Source organism: Oncorhynchus keta, chromosome 13 (assembly GCF_023373465.1).
Source record: "Oncorhynchus keta strain PuntledgeMale-10-30-2019 chromosome 13, Oket_V2, whole genome shotgun sequence".
Classification (NCBI taxonomy): Eukaryota; Metazoa; Chordata; class Actinopteri; order Salmoniformes; family Salmonidae; genus Oncorhynchus; species Oncorhynchus keta.
The window spans coordinates 37272461-37292806 of NC_068433.1; the positions used below are offsets into that span (position 1 = coordinate 37272461).

At 44.7% G+C, this 20346-nt stretch overlaps 1 protein-coding gene across 1 annotated transcript in view; it reads right to left on the bottom strand.

Annotated features, from left to right (window-relative positions):
* LOC118392259 (cadherin EGF LAG seven-pass G-type receptor 1-like) overlaps positions 1–20346 on the bottom strand; it is a 125541-nt gene that overhangs the window by 45847 nt on the left and 59348 nt on the right. Inside the window, exons 2-7 of the mRNA XM_052460069.1 lie at positions 15025–15193; positions 14605–14785; positions 14012–14300; positions 12239–12461; positions 9634–9749; positions 8273–8361 (exon numbers count right to left, since the gene is read on the bottom strand). Coding sequence (XP_052316029.1) covers positions 8273–8361; positions 9634–9749; positions 12239–12461; positions 14012–14300; positions 14605–14785; positions 15025–15193 — 1067 coding nt within the window. The remainder of the gene's footprint in view (positions 1–8272; positions 8362–9633; positions 9750–12238; positions 12462–14011; positions 14301–14604; positions 14786–15024; positions 15194–20346) is intronic.

Here is a 20346-nt window from a genome sequence, read left to right on the forward strand (position 1 = left end):
GTTGGTTCATTGATTGTGCAGGGTTAGCCTACAATTTTAGTGAATTTGTATTTGATTTTGAATAGCCTAGCAATAGGGCATTTTTTTTACATTATTATAATTAATAGGCTGACACATTACCTTTAGCTACAGAATATCTTACCACCATGCGTTTCCATCTCCTCCGCTCTCTCCTCCTTTCTAGAGTGTGCAGAGAGAGGGGTTGTCAACAGTTTAATGAAATGTTTCGTTGTGAAAACATGTTACTATTGATGTTCCCAAACAGATTTCACTTTGTTTACCAAATTAAGCACTGGGTGGCTGCAGGAACAGGGTTGGCGAGCTCATGGCATACAGAATTCTGGCAGAATATCACCTGTCGCGTATCGAGAGGATGCATGCTCCTCAAACAGTGGTTGATGGGTGGAGTGAAATAACAGGCAAAGACTAAAAAACAAACCCATTCGCTAAGGCATTGTAAGGTTTGTATCATTCACAGCTAAAGTTTCCAAATATCTCTAAAACTAGCCTATGGGACCTGTTTCAAATGATTACTTTTACGCTCAATATAGACACTTCATATTGCCACTCGCTCCCGAATGGGAAAAATATCCTTTCTATTTTATTCAGCTAAATTTGATTATATTCTCCTTACTATAAAAACATAACAATATATAATAATGGCACGGGACATACAGTGAGGGAAAAAAGTATTTGATCCCCTGCTGATTTTGTACATTTGCCCACTGACAAAGAAATGATCAGTCTATCATTTTAATGGTAGGTTTATTTGAACAGTGAGAGACAGAATAACAACAACAAAAAATCTAGAAAAACGCATGTCAAAAATGTTATAAATTGATTTCCATTTTAATGAGGGAAACAAGAATTTGATCCCCTCTGCAAAACATGATTTAGTACTTGGTGGCAAAACCCTTGTTGGCAATCACAGAGGTCAGACGTTTCTTGTAGTTGGCCACCAGGTTTGCACACATCTCAGGAATTTTGCCCCACTCCTCTTTGCAGATCTTCTCCAAGTCATTAACGTTTCGAGGCTGAGGTTTACACCACAGTGATACTTCCTTCCCAGACAATCATCCTTCTGAGAGATGACGTGACATCACTTCCTGCTTCATAATCATCGAAACCTGAACAGTCCAAGAATAACCCTCTCTTTCTCTTTGTGTGTTTCCTGTTTAGCTCTGTGTGTGTGTGTGTGTGTGTGTGTGTGTGTGTGTGTGTGTGTGTGTGTGTGTGTGTGTGTGTGTGTGTGTGTGTGTGTGTGTGTGTGTGTGTGTGTGTGTGTCTTGTGCCAACTCCTCTTGCTGTCCTTGAGAAGTCGCTGCTCTACATCCAAAATAAAGTGGGAATTTCAAAAATGTCTCCTATTGTGTGAAATCTTCAATAGGGACGGCACCCCCGCCCTGCATGAGTCTACCCACCACACACACCACCGTAAATCACCTTGCACAATGCAAGTGTTTCTGTTACCATTGTGGCCCAATGCCCCTCATAGCCCATCCCCTTGTGGCCTTTGAACTATGGTTTTGGTGAGAAAGAGGAATGGGTGCGTGCAGGGGCACCCCTACACCCTCGGTCCCTGACCCCATAACTCAGAGCAGACTGTTAGGGTCTGTTTGGCGTGACTGGGCCTCTCCACTCTGATTTGGACGACCCTTAATCTAACCGGTGCCTTGAGAAGTCTTGAATAGGCCATAAAAATATCATAGGCTGTGCCCGAAATGGCATTGCATTCCCTACAAAGTGCACTATGTTTTCCCAGGGCCCATAGAGCTCTGGTCAAAAGTAGTGCACTGTGTATGGAATAGGATGCCACGCGGAAAGCAGACATAGAGAATCCCTTTATAAGTTCTCCAAGGCTCTGATGTTGAAAGTGATAGGTCTTCTGAGCTTAGTCTGGCTTTAGATGAAGGCCTGGATGCAATCTGGACTGTCAGGGCCAGGTTTGGCTGTTCTAAATCTGACTGGGGTGAGGTATAACATAAGGTGACAGCGTGCCTGGTTGTGGTAGCCTCTTCCTAGATTTAAGGAATTTCAGCCAATTAGTGGACAGCAAGGTTATTATCGTGTTTTTATATCTATTCATTTTTCGATTTTTATTTGAAATTATGATTTGCTCATTTTTATTTGGTTTTAGTTGTGTAAAAATATGTATATTTTCTTTTTATATTTGATTTTAGTATTAGGGATAGAAAGCATGCGTGGGAGGCTAGTTTTTTGTGAAATGTTTTGTGTCACTTCTTGCAACTGGAGGCAGGAATACATAAGGTGATTTTTCAGGTCATAGGTGAGTTTTGGTTGGATTATTAGGTCAAATCTCATCGTGACTTGGATTCATTAAAAGGAATAGCGTACAGACTGGAGCAAAAAAAAGATGTCGGAAGGAAACTTTCGCTCGCGTATGTTTACACCGTAACGGCGTTCTTCGTTTGTCAAAAGAGAGTCGGACCGAAATGCAGCGTGGTGGTTACTCATGTCTTTTATGAAGGAAAAGCAATACATGAAATAACTATACAAATGCGAAACAACAAAACGGACCGTGAAACCTAATACAGCCTATCTGGTGAACCTACACAGAGACAGGAACAATCACCCACGAAGTACACAGTGGAACCCCGGCTACCTAAATACGGTTCCCAATCAGAGACAACGAGAATCACCTGACTCTGATTGAGTACCGCCTCAGGCAGCCAAGCCTATACAACACCCCTACTCAGCCGCAATCCCAAATACTACAAACCCCAATACGAAAATACAATATATAAACCCATGTCACACCCTGGCCTGACCAAATATATAACGAAAACACAAAATACAATGACCAAGGCGTGACATACACCAATCCAGCGCTTTTTAACTTTAGTAGTACATGTAAGAAGAAGCTAGTTAGCTACCTAGCCATTTCTTTCCGTTAGCTACTGATAACTAGTGAGTCAATCACCACCTTCCGGAGACACCTGAAACCCCACCTCTTTAAGGAATACCTAGGATAGGATAAGTAATCCTTCTCACCCCCCTTTAAGATTTAGATGCACTATTGTAAAGTGACTGTTCTACTGGATGTCATAAGGTGAATGCACCAATTTGTAAGTCGCTCTGGATAAGAGCGTCTGCTAAATTACTTAAATGTAAATGTGATCAAAGAATGTGTACACACTGACCAGATACTGGACTGACCACTCTAACAATGGGAATAATTGTCGGCAAATGAGGTTGGATCAGGTGGGGACATTCTAGCCAATGAGAGGGCAGATACGCATTTGAACCACAGGCACAACTCTGATACAAAATAGTTATTCTCAAAGTTATATCAGTACATTCAAAGCAACCTAAACAATACAGCTATTTTATCAAGTAATGGACCTGAGGACAGTCAGACCTGTTCCCGAAAAGGCCTGTGGAAAAAACAGACCGAAACATGCCCATTCAGAACAGAGTGTAGAAAGAGAGAGAGAGAAAATGGAGCCAGCTCCATCAATAAATGAGAGATATTGACCAAATGATCCGTGTCCTTAAAAACTGCCAATGACAAATAAAATCAAAAACAATTAGTTGTGTTTTGATGTGTAGCATATTCAAAATGTTATAGCCTATTGTTTTATTGATTATTACTTCCCTAAAACAATAATTGTCCACCTTACGGTTAAGCTGTCTAAGATTTGAGCAATAAATGCATCAGGGCATTGCATGAATATGCTATACATTCGGAATGTATTCAGACCCCTTCCCTTTTTCCATTGTTACATTACAGTCTTATTCTAAAATGGATTAAATTATTTATTTTTCTCATCATTCTTCACACAATACCCCAGTGAAAACAAGTTTTTTGAAATGTTCTTGTCCATTAAAATAACATCACATTGATCAAAAATCCAGTGTAGACATGTTGTAAATGACTATTGTAGCTGGAAACAGCAGATTTCTTATGGAATATCTCCATAGGCATATAGAGTCTCATTATCTGCAACCATCACTAATGTGTTCCAATGGCACGTTGTGTTAGCTAATCCAAGTCTATCATTTTAAAAGGCTAATTGATCATTAGAAAACCCTTTCGCAATTATGTTAGCACAGCTGAAAACTGTGTTCTGATTAAAGAAGCAATAAAACTGGCCTTTAGACTAGTTGAGTATCTGGAGCATCAGCATTTGTGTGTTCGATTACAGGCTCAAAAAGAAACAAAGTACTTTCTTCTGAAACTCATCAGTCTATTCTTGTTCTGAGAAATTAAGGCTATTCCATGTGAGAAACTGCAAAGAAACTGAAGATCTCGTACAACGCTGTGTACTACTCCTATTACAGGACAGCAGAAACGGGCTCTGACCAGAATAGAAAGAGGAGTGGGAGGTCCTGGTGCACAATTGAGAACAAGACAAGTACATTAGAGTGCCTTGTTTGAGAAACAGACGCCTCACAATTCCTCAACTGGCAGCTAAATAGTACCAGTGAAGAGGCGTTCCTCTGTCCAGTGTCTGTGTTCTTTTGCCCATCTTAATCTTTTCTTTTTATTTGCCAGTCTGAGATATGGCTTTGCAACTGCCTAGAAGGCCAGCAGCCAGGAGTTGCCTCTTCACTGATGACGTTGAGACTGGTGTTTTGCGGGTACTATTTAATGAAGCTGCCAGTTGAGGACTTGTGAGGCGTCTGGAAAGATTTCCACCAGTCTACTTGCTCGTGTTTCTTAGCCCAAGCAAATCTCTTTTTCTGATAGGTGTCCTTTAGTCGTGGTTTCTTTGCAGCAATTCGTCCATGAAGGCCTGATTCGCACAGTCTCTTCTGAACAGTTGATGTTGAGATGTGTCTGTTACTTGAATTCTGTAAAGCATTTATTTGGGCTGCAATCTGAGGTGCACTGAACTCTAATGAAGTTATCCTCTGCAGCAGAGTTAACTCTGGGTCTTCCTTTCCTGTGGCGGTCCTCATGAGAGCCAGTTTCATCATAGCGCTTGATGGTTTTTGCGACCGCACTTGAGGAAACCTTCAAAGTAATTTAAATTTTCCAGATTGTCTGAACTTCATGTCTTAAAGTAATGATGTAATGTGCTTATTTGAGCTGTTCTTGCCATAATATGAACTTGGTCTTTTACCAAATAGGGCTTATCGTCTGTATACCCCCCTACCTTGTCACAACACAACTGATTGGCTCAAACAGATTCCACAAATGAACCTTTAACAAGGCACATTCCAGGTGACTACATCGTGGGAGAATGCCAAGAGTGTGCAAAGCTGTCATCAAGGCAAACGGTGGCTATTTTGATATGTTTAACACTTTTTTTGGTTACTACATGATTCCATGTGTTATTTCATTGTTTTGATGAATAAAGAAAAACCCTGGAATGCGTAGCTGTGTCCAAACTTTTGACTGGTACTGTATATATAAAGTAAGAGAAGCCCTAGAGAGATCGAGAGAAAGATCGAGATATGCCGGTGCCATGTTCCCGACACAGACATGAATAAAAGTTAGAAAATTGCAACAAACCCGAATAGCGAGTTTCACACAGTCCATTCACACAGTCCCTCTTAAGGATCGGCCCCTTCATTAAAAGATTTTTGCCTAAAATGACATACCCAGATCTGACTGCCTGTAGCTCAAGGATATGCATTTTCTTGGTACCATTTGAAAGGAAACACGTTGAAGTGTGTGGAAATGTGAAAGGAATGTAGGAGAATATAACACATTAGATCTGGTAAAAGATAATACAAAGAATAAAACAACCGTTTTTTTTTGTTTGTACCATTATCTTTGAAATGCAATAGAAAGGCCATAATGTATTATTCCAGCCCAGGAGCTATTTAGATAGTAGTGTATGTGCAAAGTTTAAGGCTGATCCAATGAACCATTGCATTTATGTTCAAAATGCTGTATCAAGACTGCCCAAATGTGCCTTATTTGTTTATTAATAACTTTTCATGTTCAAAACTGTGCCCTCTCCTCAAACAAAAGCATGGTATTCTTTCACTGTAATAGCTACTGTAAATTGGACAGTGCAGTTAGATTAACGCCGCACCAACATTCTTCTCATCTTTGTCCAGTACAATTTTAAAACTTGTCCCCGAGTACATTCTCATTGTCTGAGAATTGTTTTACTTCAATGGAAAAGGCCTCCATCTTCACAATCAACAGTAGCCTGAATACATAACAAGCTTGCGAAGTTTTCATTACCTCACACACATTAAATTAACAGAGGACGGGTCCAATCTATAATACATGTTTAGTTACACCTACCCGACCCAGATCCGAGAAAAAGGTCAGAATTTAGGACCGGGTCGGATCTCGGAATTTCAGGTCTGTTGGACTCGTGAAGGCCTCTAGTGTGCGTGTGAGCTCGCCCATGCGTTCGTGTGTGTGTGTGTGTATATGCGTTTGGGTTTGTTTTACGCTGCCGACAGAACACTAGTAGCTTAAAGGCGACAAGTCCAGTCATGGGAGAAATTAAACAAGCAAGAAAGAGGAGGATTTGGTTAAGAAACAAGAAATCTGCCCAGACTGGCAATGGTAGGGAAATTAATCACTCGTTCCCATGGTACTATACCCCCACAACACTCGCAGTACAACAAACAGAACAATGAAAACCAACATTCCTTAAGTTTGTACAGTGCAAATAACACTGTGCTTGTATTGAGATGAACGAAGTAGGGAACTGCCTTCAACTGAAATGTGTCTTCCGCATTTAACCAAACTCCTCTGAATCAGAGAGGTTCGGGGGGCTGCCTTAATCGACAGATTTTTACCTTGTCAGCTCGGGGATTCGATCCAGCAACCTTTCGGTTACTGGCCCAACGCTCTAACCACAAAGTGCTACATGATATGTCGCTCGTTAACAATAACCATCCTCTTTAGAACTGGTTCCTATTGAGAAAGGTTGGGATTTGTCCTAAATACACCAATGACAACAGCCATGCTGCTCTAAAGAACATCTTTATCTATTTACATTTCTGAGACCAAATGCTTGTCAGTGCCAGCATGCCTGGTAGAAACAAGGCTAGTTGATAGGTAGTGCAACAAAATGCTAGATTGTTTTCTGCAATCCTGGCAAAGTCAGAACAGAGGCAGGTCCTCTTTAAGAGGGGGCTGAACAAAACGATACGTACAGTGGGGTCCAAAATGTGTGTAATTCATTTTGGACTCCACTGTACGTATGTACACACACACACACACACACACACACACACACACACACACACACACACACACACACACACACACACACACACACACACACACACACACACACACACACACACACACACACACACACACACACACACACACACACACACAATCAGACAGCCAGACCCTGGATGTCTCCCAACCTGCTAGGAGGTTGGCCAATCACAATGCAGTAGTTCACATCTGATAAAACCGGGGTTAGGGAAGCTCGGAAAGCGGGAATCAAAGACAGGCAGAAAATAAAGAAACCGGTGTCTTTTGTGACAAAAATGTACGAGGCTATTCTAAAGCTTCAACACAAGGCACATGCCTTCCAGGTAACATATGCTTTCCTGGAAACCGGTTGGAAAAGAGTCTAAAGGTTGGCGCTAAGGAACTCTCTCATGTTCAGAGAAGCATAACCTATAAGATAAGTTTGAGCTAGATGAGGTAGATGTTGTCAGCCTGCTATTGTAATTCAATGGGCCCGAGGCCATGGAAGTTTGTGGGAAAATAACACCCAGCAATTTACTGTCATAATATATACCTTTGGTGGTGAATTTGATCCACACTATGAAATAAGCCTTATAATGCTCCTTAAGATTGGCTTTCATACAGAGAGTAAGGAAAATCACAGCCGTGTTTCACCCTGTTCAAACAGTTCACATGTAATAAAATGATGGTTAACTCAGACACACACACGACTCATACAATCTTCATGATATAATCATGATCATTATGATTAAAATGTATGTAGTTCGGTCCTTGAGCTGTTCTTGTCTATTGATGTTCTGTATTATGTTTTTTCTTTGTGTGGACCCCAGGAAGAGTAGCTGCTTTTGCAACAGCTAATGGGGATCCTGATAAAATACCAAATATGAATATGGTACTTAAATGTAGTCACACTTTACTTCGATCGTCCATAATAAGTTATCTATAGGTGGCCAAAACATCAACAGACTATCAACCAGGTTATCTGGGTAGGTGAACATGACAGGTACGCAGACTTCTCCACTGGGGTGTCCATTATATTTGTCTTCAACATATGTTTACAGTTTCTATGTACAGCAACAAACAAGCCAGACGAGACAGCGAGATAAACACGGTGTAGCGGTGTCTTACCTTGTTGTAGTAGTGCAGCTGGACAGAGTGCCACTGGCCATCACTGACCCCACCGGGAACAAAGGGATGGACCACGGTCTTCGACTCTCCTGGAGGAGGGAGAGAAAGTGATGGGGAGAGAGGGAAAGAGGGAGAGAGGAACGATAGGAAAGACAAGAGAGATGGAAAAGAGGCTGTGGTTAATTCAATACCATATTGTCTGTTGAATGTACATAACCTTACATGCCAGGCCTATAGGCTACTTTAATAGGGTGATAAATGTCTCCTATTATAGTAGTGCCATCGTACGACACTACTAACAAACAATACATGATTTGCAACATGCATTATTTAAATAAAAAAATGTACAGTCCCTAAGTACGTCGAAGTTCAAATCAACGTAAGGAAACCTACTTCTCTCCTCCGTTCATTCATGAAGCTAAAACATGAAACTCCAACATGGGGAAATAAAAACGCAGCCAGACTCACAAGGCCAGTCAGCTCACACAGTCATCATAAATCACACTCACTGTAAGAACACCAGGCTTTTCCCCAACCGTATCGATGGTTCTCATTCACAACGCCTGCAGAGCAACAATCACACCGGATTTACCCGGGGCTTTTAGTGACTGTATACCAAGGGCAGGAGCTCCCCTGGAAGAACTTACCCACTGACTCAGTCAGCAGTAACGCAACACCGTAGCTGTGTTACACAGAGCCATTAGTCATGGTGTTTAGCAGTGTTTAGCAGAAAAACGCAATGACTTCTGCAGTACGACGTTGCCTTTTCTCGTTGGCTGTGTGGTATAAACTCCAGGGCTCCCTAGGCAATGGCAGTGAGACACACTCGGCAGAGTGGATTCAACAAGAGCTGTGTTTGTTTGCGTGCACATTGGTGTTTGAGCCAGAGGAAGCTGTGGCCCAGTCTTTGCTCCTCTGTTTATGAGCATGTGTGAGCGGGGTTGAGCAGGACTAAGGTGTAAGTAGGTCTTTATGGTTTGTTAAGTGTCTATACTGTCATGAATCAGTCAGCCCAGGCTCTGTTACGGGGAAGCAGCTGCTCTCTGACCACAGGAAAACACTCATTCCTTTCACACAGCCAAAGTCAATGCATCTCTAGGTTTAACAGCACAGCAGCACAGCCAGACAACTGAGAGAACACATTCTAACGAAATCCTGGAACTGTTTGTTTCACACTGGTCAAGGAGTTCAGCTGATAAGAGTGTTTACCAAGGTTTGTGAAAGCCACATTAATGAAATCATTACAGCGGAGTTGATTAATCAAGCTAGTGTTAATACAAACAACTTGAAAGTCATTTTCCAGCTCTTTGTGTGAGCATGATTATTTGTTACTATGGACACACACACTGCCGCCCGCTCACCTGCAGAGAAGGTGAGTTGGATCTGTTCCTCGATAATCTCCAAGGCGATAAAGTCGTGCTTCTCGTTAAATCTCCCATTGTACAGCAGCAGGGCATTCCTCTCTCTGGTGGCAAACCTGGGGACAAGATGGACACAGGGTCAAACTTTTATTGTAAAAGTCACATTTGAATGGCACCCATTCAAATCCGATATCTCAAATATGGTTAGCCAAATTATTTGTTTTGTGAACGATTATTCATTAGGTTTTTACAGTATGTGGCATAGTTGACTGACACAGTGTCTGTTTCCCGAACCCAAACTGCCAGATAAGATACACTATAAAAACAAAAGTATGTGGACACCCCTTCAAATTAGTGGATTTGGCTATTTCAGCCACATCCATTGCCGACAGGTGTATAAAATCGAGCACACAGCCATGTCATCTCCATAGACAAACATTGGCAGTAGAATGGCCTTACTGAAGAGCTCAGTGACTTTCAACGTGGCACTGTCATAGGATGCCACCTTTACGAACAAGTCAGTTTATCAAATTTCTGCCCTGCTAGAGCTGCCCCAGTCAACTGTAAGTGCAGTTATTGTGAAGTGGAAACATCTAGGAGCAACAAAGGCTCAACCACAAAGTGGTAGGCAATACAAGCTCACAGTACGGGACCGCCGAGTGCTGAAGCACGTAGTGCGTAAAAATAGTTTGTCCTCGGTTGCAACACTCACTACCGAGTTCCAAGCTGCCCCTGGAAGTACAAGAACTGTTCGCCGGGAGCTTCATGAAATGGGTTTCCATGGCCAAGCATGCCAAGCATCGGCTAGAGTGGTGTAAAGCTTGCAGCCATTGGACTCTGGAGCACTGAAAACATGTTCTCTGGAGTGATGCATCACGCTTCCCTATCTGGCAGTCCGGTGGATAGTGCCAACTGTAAAGTTTGGTGGAGGAGGAATAATGGTCTAGGTCTGTTTTTCATGTTTCGGGCTAGGCCCCTTAGTTCCAGTGAAGGGAAATCTTAACGCTACAGCATACAATGACATTCTAGACAATTATGCGCTTCCAACTTTGTGGCAACAGTTTGGGGAAGGCCCTTTTCTGTTTCAGTATGACAATGCCCCCGTCCATGAAACGAGATCCATAAAGAAATGGTTTGTCGAGATCAGTGTGGAAGAACTTTAATGGCCAGCACAAAGCCCTGACCTCAACCCCATAGGACACCTTCGGGATGAATTGGAACACTGACTGTGAACCAGTCCCCGCAGCAAAGCTCCAACATCTAGTGGAAAGCCTTCCCAGAAGATTAAAGGCTTTTATAGCAACTAATGGGGGGACCAAATCCATATTAATGCCCATGATTTTGCAATGAAATGTTCCAAAATCATGGGCATTAAGGTGTCCACATACTTTTGGTCATGTAGTATATATGAAAGGTGGGATTTGGGGTTGGAGAAGTGTGTAAGGAAGGGGTGAGAAATTCCTGAGGAAGAAAAGAGGAAGAGAGACTTAAAGAACAATAAGGAAGTGGTCGTAAGACCAGTGGTCTAGAGACAGGAAGGAGGAAGTAGATGCCCTGCCCTGGTGGCCCATCTCCCTGTTAACCCCTGCCATAGTGTGTGCGTGTGTTTGTCTGCCTGTGTGTATGCTATGAGGGGCACAGAGGGCACAAGAGTCAGACACCAGATGCCAGCAGGGCAGTGGGAGGTGCGGAGGGGGGCAGGGGGGCAGGAAGACACAGCCGATAAAAGAAAACAGTGATAAGAGTACCTCATCACAGGGCGCTTCCTGTTTTCACTCTGTTCTACCGCTTCTCACCGACACACACTCTGCTTTTCACATCAACCCACTTTTATGATCCTCACCCCACCTAGAAATTCAAATGGGACTAGCAACAGATCTGATACAATATTTACACTATTGTGCAAGTGCACTAGTTTTGACCAGAGCCACATAGGGCTGCCTCATAGAATGTAGTTTACTATAGGTTATGTTCCGGGAATATGGAGTCATTTGAGAGACGAAGAACTTGACCTGCATTCCCATTTCTGTGTTCCTGCCTTGACTAATATGGTTATGAAAGGTGTTGTAGCTCATTTTCCTATACGGCAGTTTCAACAGATTCGAGCGTGAACACACACACATGTAAGCGGTTTTGGTGTGAGCTCCGACACAATAAAGATGACAACATGCCCCACTGAACTGGTACACTGAACTGAGTGAAGTGTGTTTGTTTGTGCAAGCCTCCTTGTACCCAAATGACAGTTTACCACACACACGCAAACATGTACAGTACGCATGTCGCTCTGTTAACACTCCTAGTCTGTGTAGCCGTGTGTGTGAGGTGAAGATCGACAGGAGATGAGAGAAGAGACAGTAAATGGGGAGAATAGTACAATTGATTCAGCTAGAGGATGAGGGGGTAGACATAGATGGGGAGCTGAGACAGAGAGAGAGAGAGAGAGAGAGAGAGAGAGAGAGAGAGAGAGAGAGAGAGAGAGAGAGAGAGAGAGAGAGAGAGAGAGAGAGAGAGAGAGAGAGAGAGAGAGAGAGAGAGAGAGAGAGAGAGAGAGAGAGAGAGAAAGAGAGAGAGAGAGAGAGAGAGTAGATGGTTTCCAAGTACTCACATGAATGAGACAGTAAAGTGGAACCTCTGTCGCAGTCCTCTGAAGGTGATGAAGGACCGACCAGGGAAGGACCTGGTGGTCATCTCACAGTAAGGCTTCTCGTACTCTCCCGGGGGACACTGGCACATGAACCCCCCCACCAGCAGGTCCACACATTTCCCCCCGTTCTTACACACCCCCGGGACACACCGCCCCGACCGGGCGTTCACCTCACACTGCTCGCCTAGGGAGAGAAGGGAGGAGGGAGACGGTAAGGTTTAAGAGTGATATATACAGCCGGTCAGACACACACAAAGTCATATTGATAGACTGCATTCCCATTTCCCATTTCTGAAAGACAGAAGACACTGAGCAGACGTCACTGTTTCCATATTGCTCTGCTGAATGGTTCTCATGGAGAATCTAATAATAATAATAATAATAATAATAATAATCATGTTTTATTGTCACATACACCGGATAGGTGCAGTGAAATATGCTCATTTAAAGGGTCAGCCATACTAATACGGCGCCCAAGGAGGAAATTAGGGTTATGGAGACTAACTACTGGTCTGGACATCACCACCACAGATACACAGCTCAGTTTCCCACTGACAGACTGTCTGTCTATGAGACCACAGGAAACTGGCTGACTGGCTCAAGTTTGCATGCCAAAGTGGGCCAGCTTAGGCAGATTCCTGATTCCTCCACTGACAGACTCCCATGGCTCTGACTGGTACTCCATCTTGGAGTCCATCAGTTTCCTTATCTAAGACAGCCACCAACCATCGGCGTCAACTCCAGCTCCAGTGTTGTGTCAACCATCATCCCGACAAAATCTGTCCGGGGGGAGGGGTGGGGACAGGGACAGCCAGGTATGCGTGGGATGGAGGGGGGGCACAGGATGCCAGAACGTCAGATCTCGGACCCCGTCTGGACCCTGGTAATGACTCTTCTCTCTGCGGTATAATCCTTTTTCCCGAGGAGAATTAGGAGGATCTGTTTCCCTGTAATGTGGAAATAATGTGGAAACCCAAGGCAGACACAGTATGCCCCGCTGTCATCGGCCACATAATGGCTCCTGACTAGCTGAGGTTGAACTGTGACCTTCAAAGACTAGGCCCCCCATTGGAGGAGCGGAGAGGTGGAGGATGGTATAATCAGGTAATTACAGCTGATAAGGAAGTGAAGGAGGGAAAGAGAGGAAAGGAGTGGTGGGGTTGTCATTATATTCTACCGGGCCCCATTGTAGGGACAGAGAGACAGAGAGATGTGGTATCACTATCAGATGAAAGCTCCCGTTCAGTTGACCTGCAAACGCCATAATAAAAACGTCACGAGTGCAACTGATAGCTCCGACCCTCGGCCATCACTCATAGACACAAAGACAGAGTGATAGGAGTAGGGAGTAGGGCCTACTATAGAGTGTACCTGGGGCAGCCAGCTAGACAGCATTCCAACCTCATCTCAAACATAAATCACATTGAGACAGACCACATGCTTTCCCATTTAGTAAAGGGGTCATTTGTAGTGAGTGGGTTGGCACATCCTGCTGCTGGCAAACACCAGAGTTGATCTGCAGCCAAAATGATTGCCATGAAATGCGTGCGTCACCCAAATGGGAAGCTACACTCTGATGGTGGATGGGGTGACTTTAGAGACCTAGTAAAGTATTAGCCTGGTCCCAGATCTGTTTCTGCTACTTTGCCAACTACTATGACCATTTCCACACCATTGGCAAGAGCTTAAAAAACAGGCTAGCAAAGGACAACAGCATAGAGTGGAGCCACTCACCAGTGAAGTCTTCCTGACACTCGCAGGTATAGCCTCCCTCTCGGCTGCGACACTTCCCGTTGTTCCTGCAGGGTCCTGAGTAGCAGAGGTCTATCTCCGTCTCGCAGTAGTCCCCGGTGAAGCCTGCAGGACAGCGGCAGCGCAGACCGTTGATGGGGTGGATGGGCCGGAACAGCACCGTGTTGGAGGAGATGAAGGGCGGGGAGCTGTCAAACTTCAGCACAGACACACACTTCATATAGTTCTCACACGGCTCCCTCAGGCAGATGTTGTCGTCGAAGGGAAGCACCTGGAATGGATACAATTAATCAGGAAATTGCTCAAATCCAGAAAATGAAATGGGTTTGCTGGTTTTCGTTCCTTCCTTCGAATCAGTGGCTGACTTAGATCGGGAAAATCTAAGTCGTGTTCATTAGGGCACACCGTAGCTAAACTTTTCAAAACAACAACAAACATTTATTATTCGACAAGTTCAGATAGTAACTTCCAGTTTCAGATCATTTTCTTCAATTTCGTGACAACTGTACATGACCCAGTTCTATAGGAGTGCCTATCCGGTAGGTAGGGGTCGATTTGGGATTCATTAAAATAACCTGTTGTGATGATATTAGCCGGAGCAGGGTGCGGTTCAGGTAGATCTGCTCCTGCAGCTCCTCGGAGGGGAAGTACCTCCCTGGGGGACCCCCTGGCTGCAGCGCCGAGAAGGTCACGTTGAGGATGGCGCCCCGCACGTCTGTGTCGTTCTGTATATTGAACACAAAGACGGCCTGGCGGCTGGTGGAGAGTAGACAATAGCGAGTAGAGAGTCTTGTGATCACACGGAGCAGAAGTACCGTAGCAGCAACAGAATGCTACACAGACTAACCATGTAGGGTCACAGCATTTCAATATCTTTCCCCCCCAAAATTCCCAGGTTAGACAGAAATCTCGGTTGGAGGATTATTATTCCGTCCTGATACCGAGAGTCTTCCAACCAGGTTTCCTGGAACCCTCAGTAGGAGCAGACACATTACCTGGTGGAGAGCACGGCTGCCACACCCTCCAGGAAGAGGGACAGCAGAGGGGACAGGAAGCGCTCCTGAGACATGTTCTCCAGGCGCACCGTGATGCTGTTGGTCAACATGTCGTCTGTGATTATGGTGACACGCAGGGTGCACAGAGCTGTGACCTGATGGATTCCGTCTGGAGAGGGGGGGAGAGGGAAGGTTAAATGGATGAACTAAAGAGCAGAGCAACAGTTAAAAGGCGGACCAGAACTACTGTACATAATTGAAGCCATGAAGATTTGCAAAGATTTGTTTAGCATGTAGAAGTGATCATTGTCAAAGTCAGCGTTTCCCAAACTGGGTCCCGGGGCTCGTTTTGGTTTTTAGCCCTAGCACTACAGCTGAATGAAATAATCACAGCTTGATGATGACTTGGTTATTTGAAGCAGCTGTGTAGTGCCAGGGCAAAAAACAAAACGTGCACCCAGGGGGGACGCCAGGACCCAGTTTTGGGAAACGCTGATCTCAGTGGATTTATTGCAGAGCAGAAGTAGAGTCAACCACAGTTCAGCCACACGAAGACTGGTGTTGAACTTTGTTGAATAGATCATTTTTTTAAACCTTTATTTAACTAGGCAAGTCAGTTAAGAACAAATTCTTATTTACAATGACAGCCTACCGGGGAACAGTGGGTTAACTGCCTTGTTTAGGGGCAGAACAACAGATTTTTACAGGGATTTGATCTTGCAACCGCTTGGTTACTGGCCCAACACTCTAACCACTAGGCTACCTGCCGCCCCACTAGGCTACCTGCCGCCCCACTAGGCTACCTGCCGCCCCACTAGGCTACCTGCCGCCCCACTAGGCTACCTGCCGCCCCACTAGGCAACCTGCCGCCACTAGGCTACCTGCCGCCCCACTAGGCTACCTGCCACCCCACTAGGCTACCTGCCGCCCCACTAGGCTACCTGCCACCGTTGAATAGTTAATTGGCCCAATCAGACATTAAATCAAGTAGACAGTCACTGGTAGGGATATATCATTTGAATAAATAAGCATTTTTCCAAACCTGTCCTGTCAATGACAAGAAAGTGTAGGCATTTTTACCCCTCTCGTCCACAAACACACTTTACTTCCAAACAGTAAATATCTCAATCCTAACGGATCATTCTCAGAGGAGATCTGGGGTGCATCCCAAATGGCACCCTGCTCCCTATGTAGTGTACTACTTAGACCAAGGCTCCGGACAGAAGTACTGTCCAAGAGTGTGAACGCCAAACGAGAGACGTGATCTGCTCACAGCGATTTCCTGACAAATATTAAGTTACAGTGAGACATGGGAAGGACTGGCTTATATCGTCCTGAGTCTCTGCCAGCGTTCAGAGTTAAGTGGGTGTCAGTAGGTCTCGTTGTGATTCCACCTGATTCAAAGCCACTCCTAAGTAATTAAACTAATCTGATGTGTCATTTCAACTTGTGGAACAACTGAAACTTCTAAGTCTTACTAACCTAAATATCATACACACTGAGTGTACATAACATTATGAACACCTGCTCTTTCCATGACAGACTGACCAGGTGAATTCAGGTGAAACCTATGATCCCTTACTGATGACACTTGTTAAATCCACTTCAATCAGTGTAGATGAAGGGGAGGGTACAGGTTAAAGAATACATTTTTGAATCTTGAGACATTGAGACATGGATTGTGTATGTGTGCCATTCAGGGGGTGAATGGGCAAGACAAAAGTTTAAGTGCCTTTGAACGGGGTTTATGGTAGTAGGTGCCAGGCACACCAGTTTGTGTCAAGAACTGCAATGCTGCTGGGTTTTTCATGCTCAATAGTTTCCTGTGTGTGTGTGTGTATCAAGAACGGTCCACCACCCAAAGGACATCCAGCCAACTTGACACAACTGTGGGAAGCATTGGAATCAACATGGACCGGCATCCCTGCGGAACGCTTTCGACAACTTGTAGAATCCATGCCCCGACTAACTGAGGCTGTTCTGAGGGCAAAGAGGGGGTGCAACTCAATATTAGGAAGCTGTTCCTAATGTTTGGTGTACTCCGTGTAGAGCCTTTCGGCATGGGCCCGTTCGATATAATGCTGGATAATAGGGAGAGAGCTGGCAACTCAAAACTGTTAACTCTAACTGATCCATACAAAGTCTATAGGGCTAGTCTATATGTTCAACACCAAGCATACAGAGAGAGACTATAAGGCTGTGATGTAGGAGGAGAATGGCCAACAGGTGGCTGCAGCAGTTGAAATACTTTTGAAACGTCTCTGAGTGGGAGATCGGGTTGCAGGAGTCTTGTTGAGTCAATGTGAATGCATGTGTGAGAGAGACGGCTGAGGGGCAGGTGCCTTGTCAGTCACTCTCCCCCAAATTAGGTCATTTCTCAGGACCCCTACACCCCTCTCTACCCCTGCCTCCCCCTTCCTATATCACCTCTCTGCTCCCTCCCCTGTCAGTGCCTCTGTTCATCAGACTGCCTCACACTGTTTATCAGACTGGGTGTTGATACCGTTGTCTCCTCACAGCCTCCTCCTTCTCTCCCTCTTCTCTAAAGTGTTGCCCAGTGTGCCATCACTATCAGACAGAGAAGAGCAAGGCCCATGTTTTCCACTCTGTTACACCCACAGTCACCACATATACTTGTACACACAAAAGCACCCCCTCCCCATGTGGTCAGACACACACACACACACACACACACACACACACACACACACACACACACACACACACACACACACACACACACACACACACACACACACACACACACACACACACACACACACACACACACACACACACACACACGTTCCCTTAATTCACTGTAGAGACTGTGCTCTGCTCACACAGAGTAACTGTTACATTACAGAGTAGCCTACCCATTACAGAGTAGCCTACCCAGTCGTCCGCTCCCCACCTGTCCCCTCTGCCTGTCTGTCTGCACAACACACTGTTAGTGCACATGGTAGTCTAGAAGCTGATTGATTGAAACACAAACACATATGCGAGCAGGGATGGTCGGACAAAAACACGCACACACACACACACACACACACACACACACCACAGAAAGTCGCAATACAGGAGGCAGGTGTAAAAGGTTCCAGTCACCTGTTGAGTGTTGTAATTAAGCCGCGATGAAGTAAGCCCTGACACTAGCTGTTGGCACTCATCTTAAGACAACAGTACAACTCTAAACTCGTTGCTGTTGAGAGTACAGCTCAAGCCGTCTTGTTTGTGGAATAAATGATGTGTTTGACAAATGTTTCATCACCGATTCTCAGTGTACTCAAAAGGCAATCTAAGCTATTCACTCACTGAGTAAACTAAGCGGGAAAAGGCCTACTGTATAGGCCATGAAGTACATGCACACAGTCCTGACTCTCTAGGTAAGTTACTATATAGATCCACTGAACCCTCATACTCTTCCCCACACACAATGCTGGGGGAATGAGGGTTGACAACAGGCTACTACAATTTTTTGTTAATTTATTTGTATTTAAAAATGTAACCTTATTTTAACTAGGAATGTCAGTCAAGAACAAATTCTTATTTACAATGACGGCCTACTGTCACGACTTCTGCCGAAGTCGGTACCTCGGGCGGTGTTCGGCGGTCGACGTCACCGATCTTCGAGCCATCTCTGATCCTTTTTTTCATTTTCCATTGGTTTTGTCTTGTCTTCCATCACACCTGGTTTCAATCCCATCAATTACATTGTGTATTTAACTCTCTGTTTCCCCTCATGTCCTTGTTGGAGATTGTTTGTTTGTATGTTAGTGCTATTATGTGTTGGTGCGTGACGGGTTTTGTACCCATTTTATAATTTCTTGTATATTTTGGTTTTGAAGTTTGTTTGTAGTTCTTATTAAATGACTCCGTTTATACCAAGTTCGTTCTCCTGCACCTGACTTCCCTGCCACCAACACCTACACCTTACACCTAGACCGGTCAAACCTGGACGACGCTGGGCCAGTTGTGCGCTGCCCTACGAGCCTCCTAATCACGGCCGGTTGTGATACAGCCTGGGTTCGAATCATGGTGTCTGTACTCTGTAGTGACGCCTCAAGCACTGAGATGCAGTGCCTTAGACCGCGGGAGAACAGGGTTAAATACAGGAAGAGTTTTACTGCCATCTTTTTCCTGTCTTTCCCGTGGCATCCCGAGAGAGAGAGATGCTATTTATATCCCTGCAGCTGTTCTATTCGGGATCAATGAGAGGGCAACACACACACACACACACACACACACACACACACACACACACACACACACACACACACACACACACACACACACACACACACACACACACACACACACACACACACACACACACACACACACACACACACACACACACACACAGGGTGTCCACACACAGGGTGTCCCTGGGCAGATAACAACCAGTCATCTCTGGGTGTGTCACATTCAGACGCCATGGAAAGTGGAGTTCTCTGAGGGTAAACAGGACTACATGGGAGTGACATGGGAGAAGACAGGACCCATCCCATAGTGATATGAAACAATGAAACACCACACACTACATTACAAAGATGCCGCTTACAAGTATATCTGAGTGTGTCACAATGAAACGCCGTGACGAAGGTCTATAGAGTCTGAAACATTGGTGAAATAAGATCCATGACATTTGTTGGAAGCAGTTGCTACAGTTTTCTTGAATATTCCGTGTGTTGCAACTACGATATGCCGAGCATTCATGAACTAGCAATAATCATTAAGATACGAGACTGATATACTAGTGCTAAAGTCAATAAATGAATACATTATCCAAACAGTAAAACTCATTAGCGTCACAGCGTATCACTCAATGTTTTATTAGTCATCTCGGGCTAAAGAATCCAGACGGTGAACTGCCGTGCTGTAGCAGCGAATGAATCATAGACACGATGATTGCATATGTGTTTATTGGGTTACTAAAATGCAATAAACCCGCAGTCTGTTATCCATAGACACAGAACTAGTCAGCAATAACTCCCCCAATCCTAACCAAAAGTGGGACAAACTCCAAACTCGCCATAGGTCAGTGTCTAGGAGCGTCTTGTTTACGAGGCAGGAGGTGCTAAGGCTGTTAACAGACTGGGAGACACCAGCCAGTCCCTGTAGTTTATAAGCCAACTTAACTATGATGGAGCTGGACACTGGGACACTGGGACATTCCACCAAGGTCCCCAGCTGTCACAGTGAGTGACAACACCCTTGTCTATATCACTGACTGCCCCCACCCATCCACACACCCACCCATTCTGGAGATCGATGACACTGCTGTCACTATCTGTCTGTGGTCTGTGACTGACAGTCACA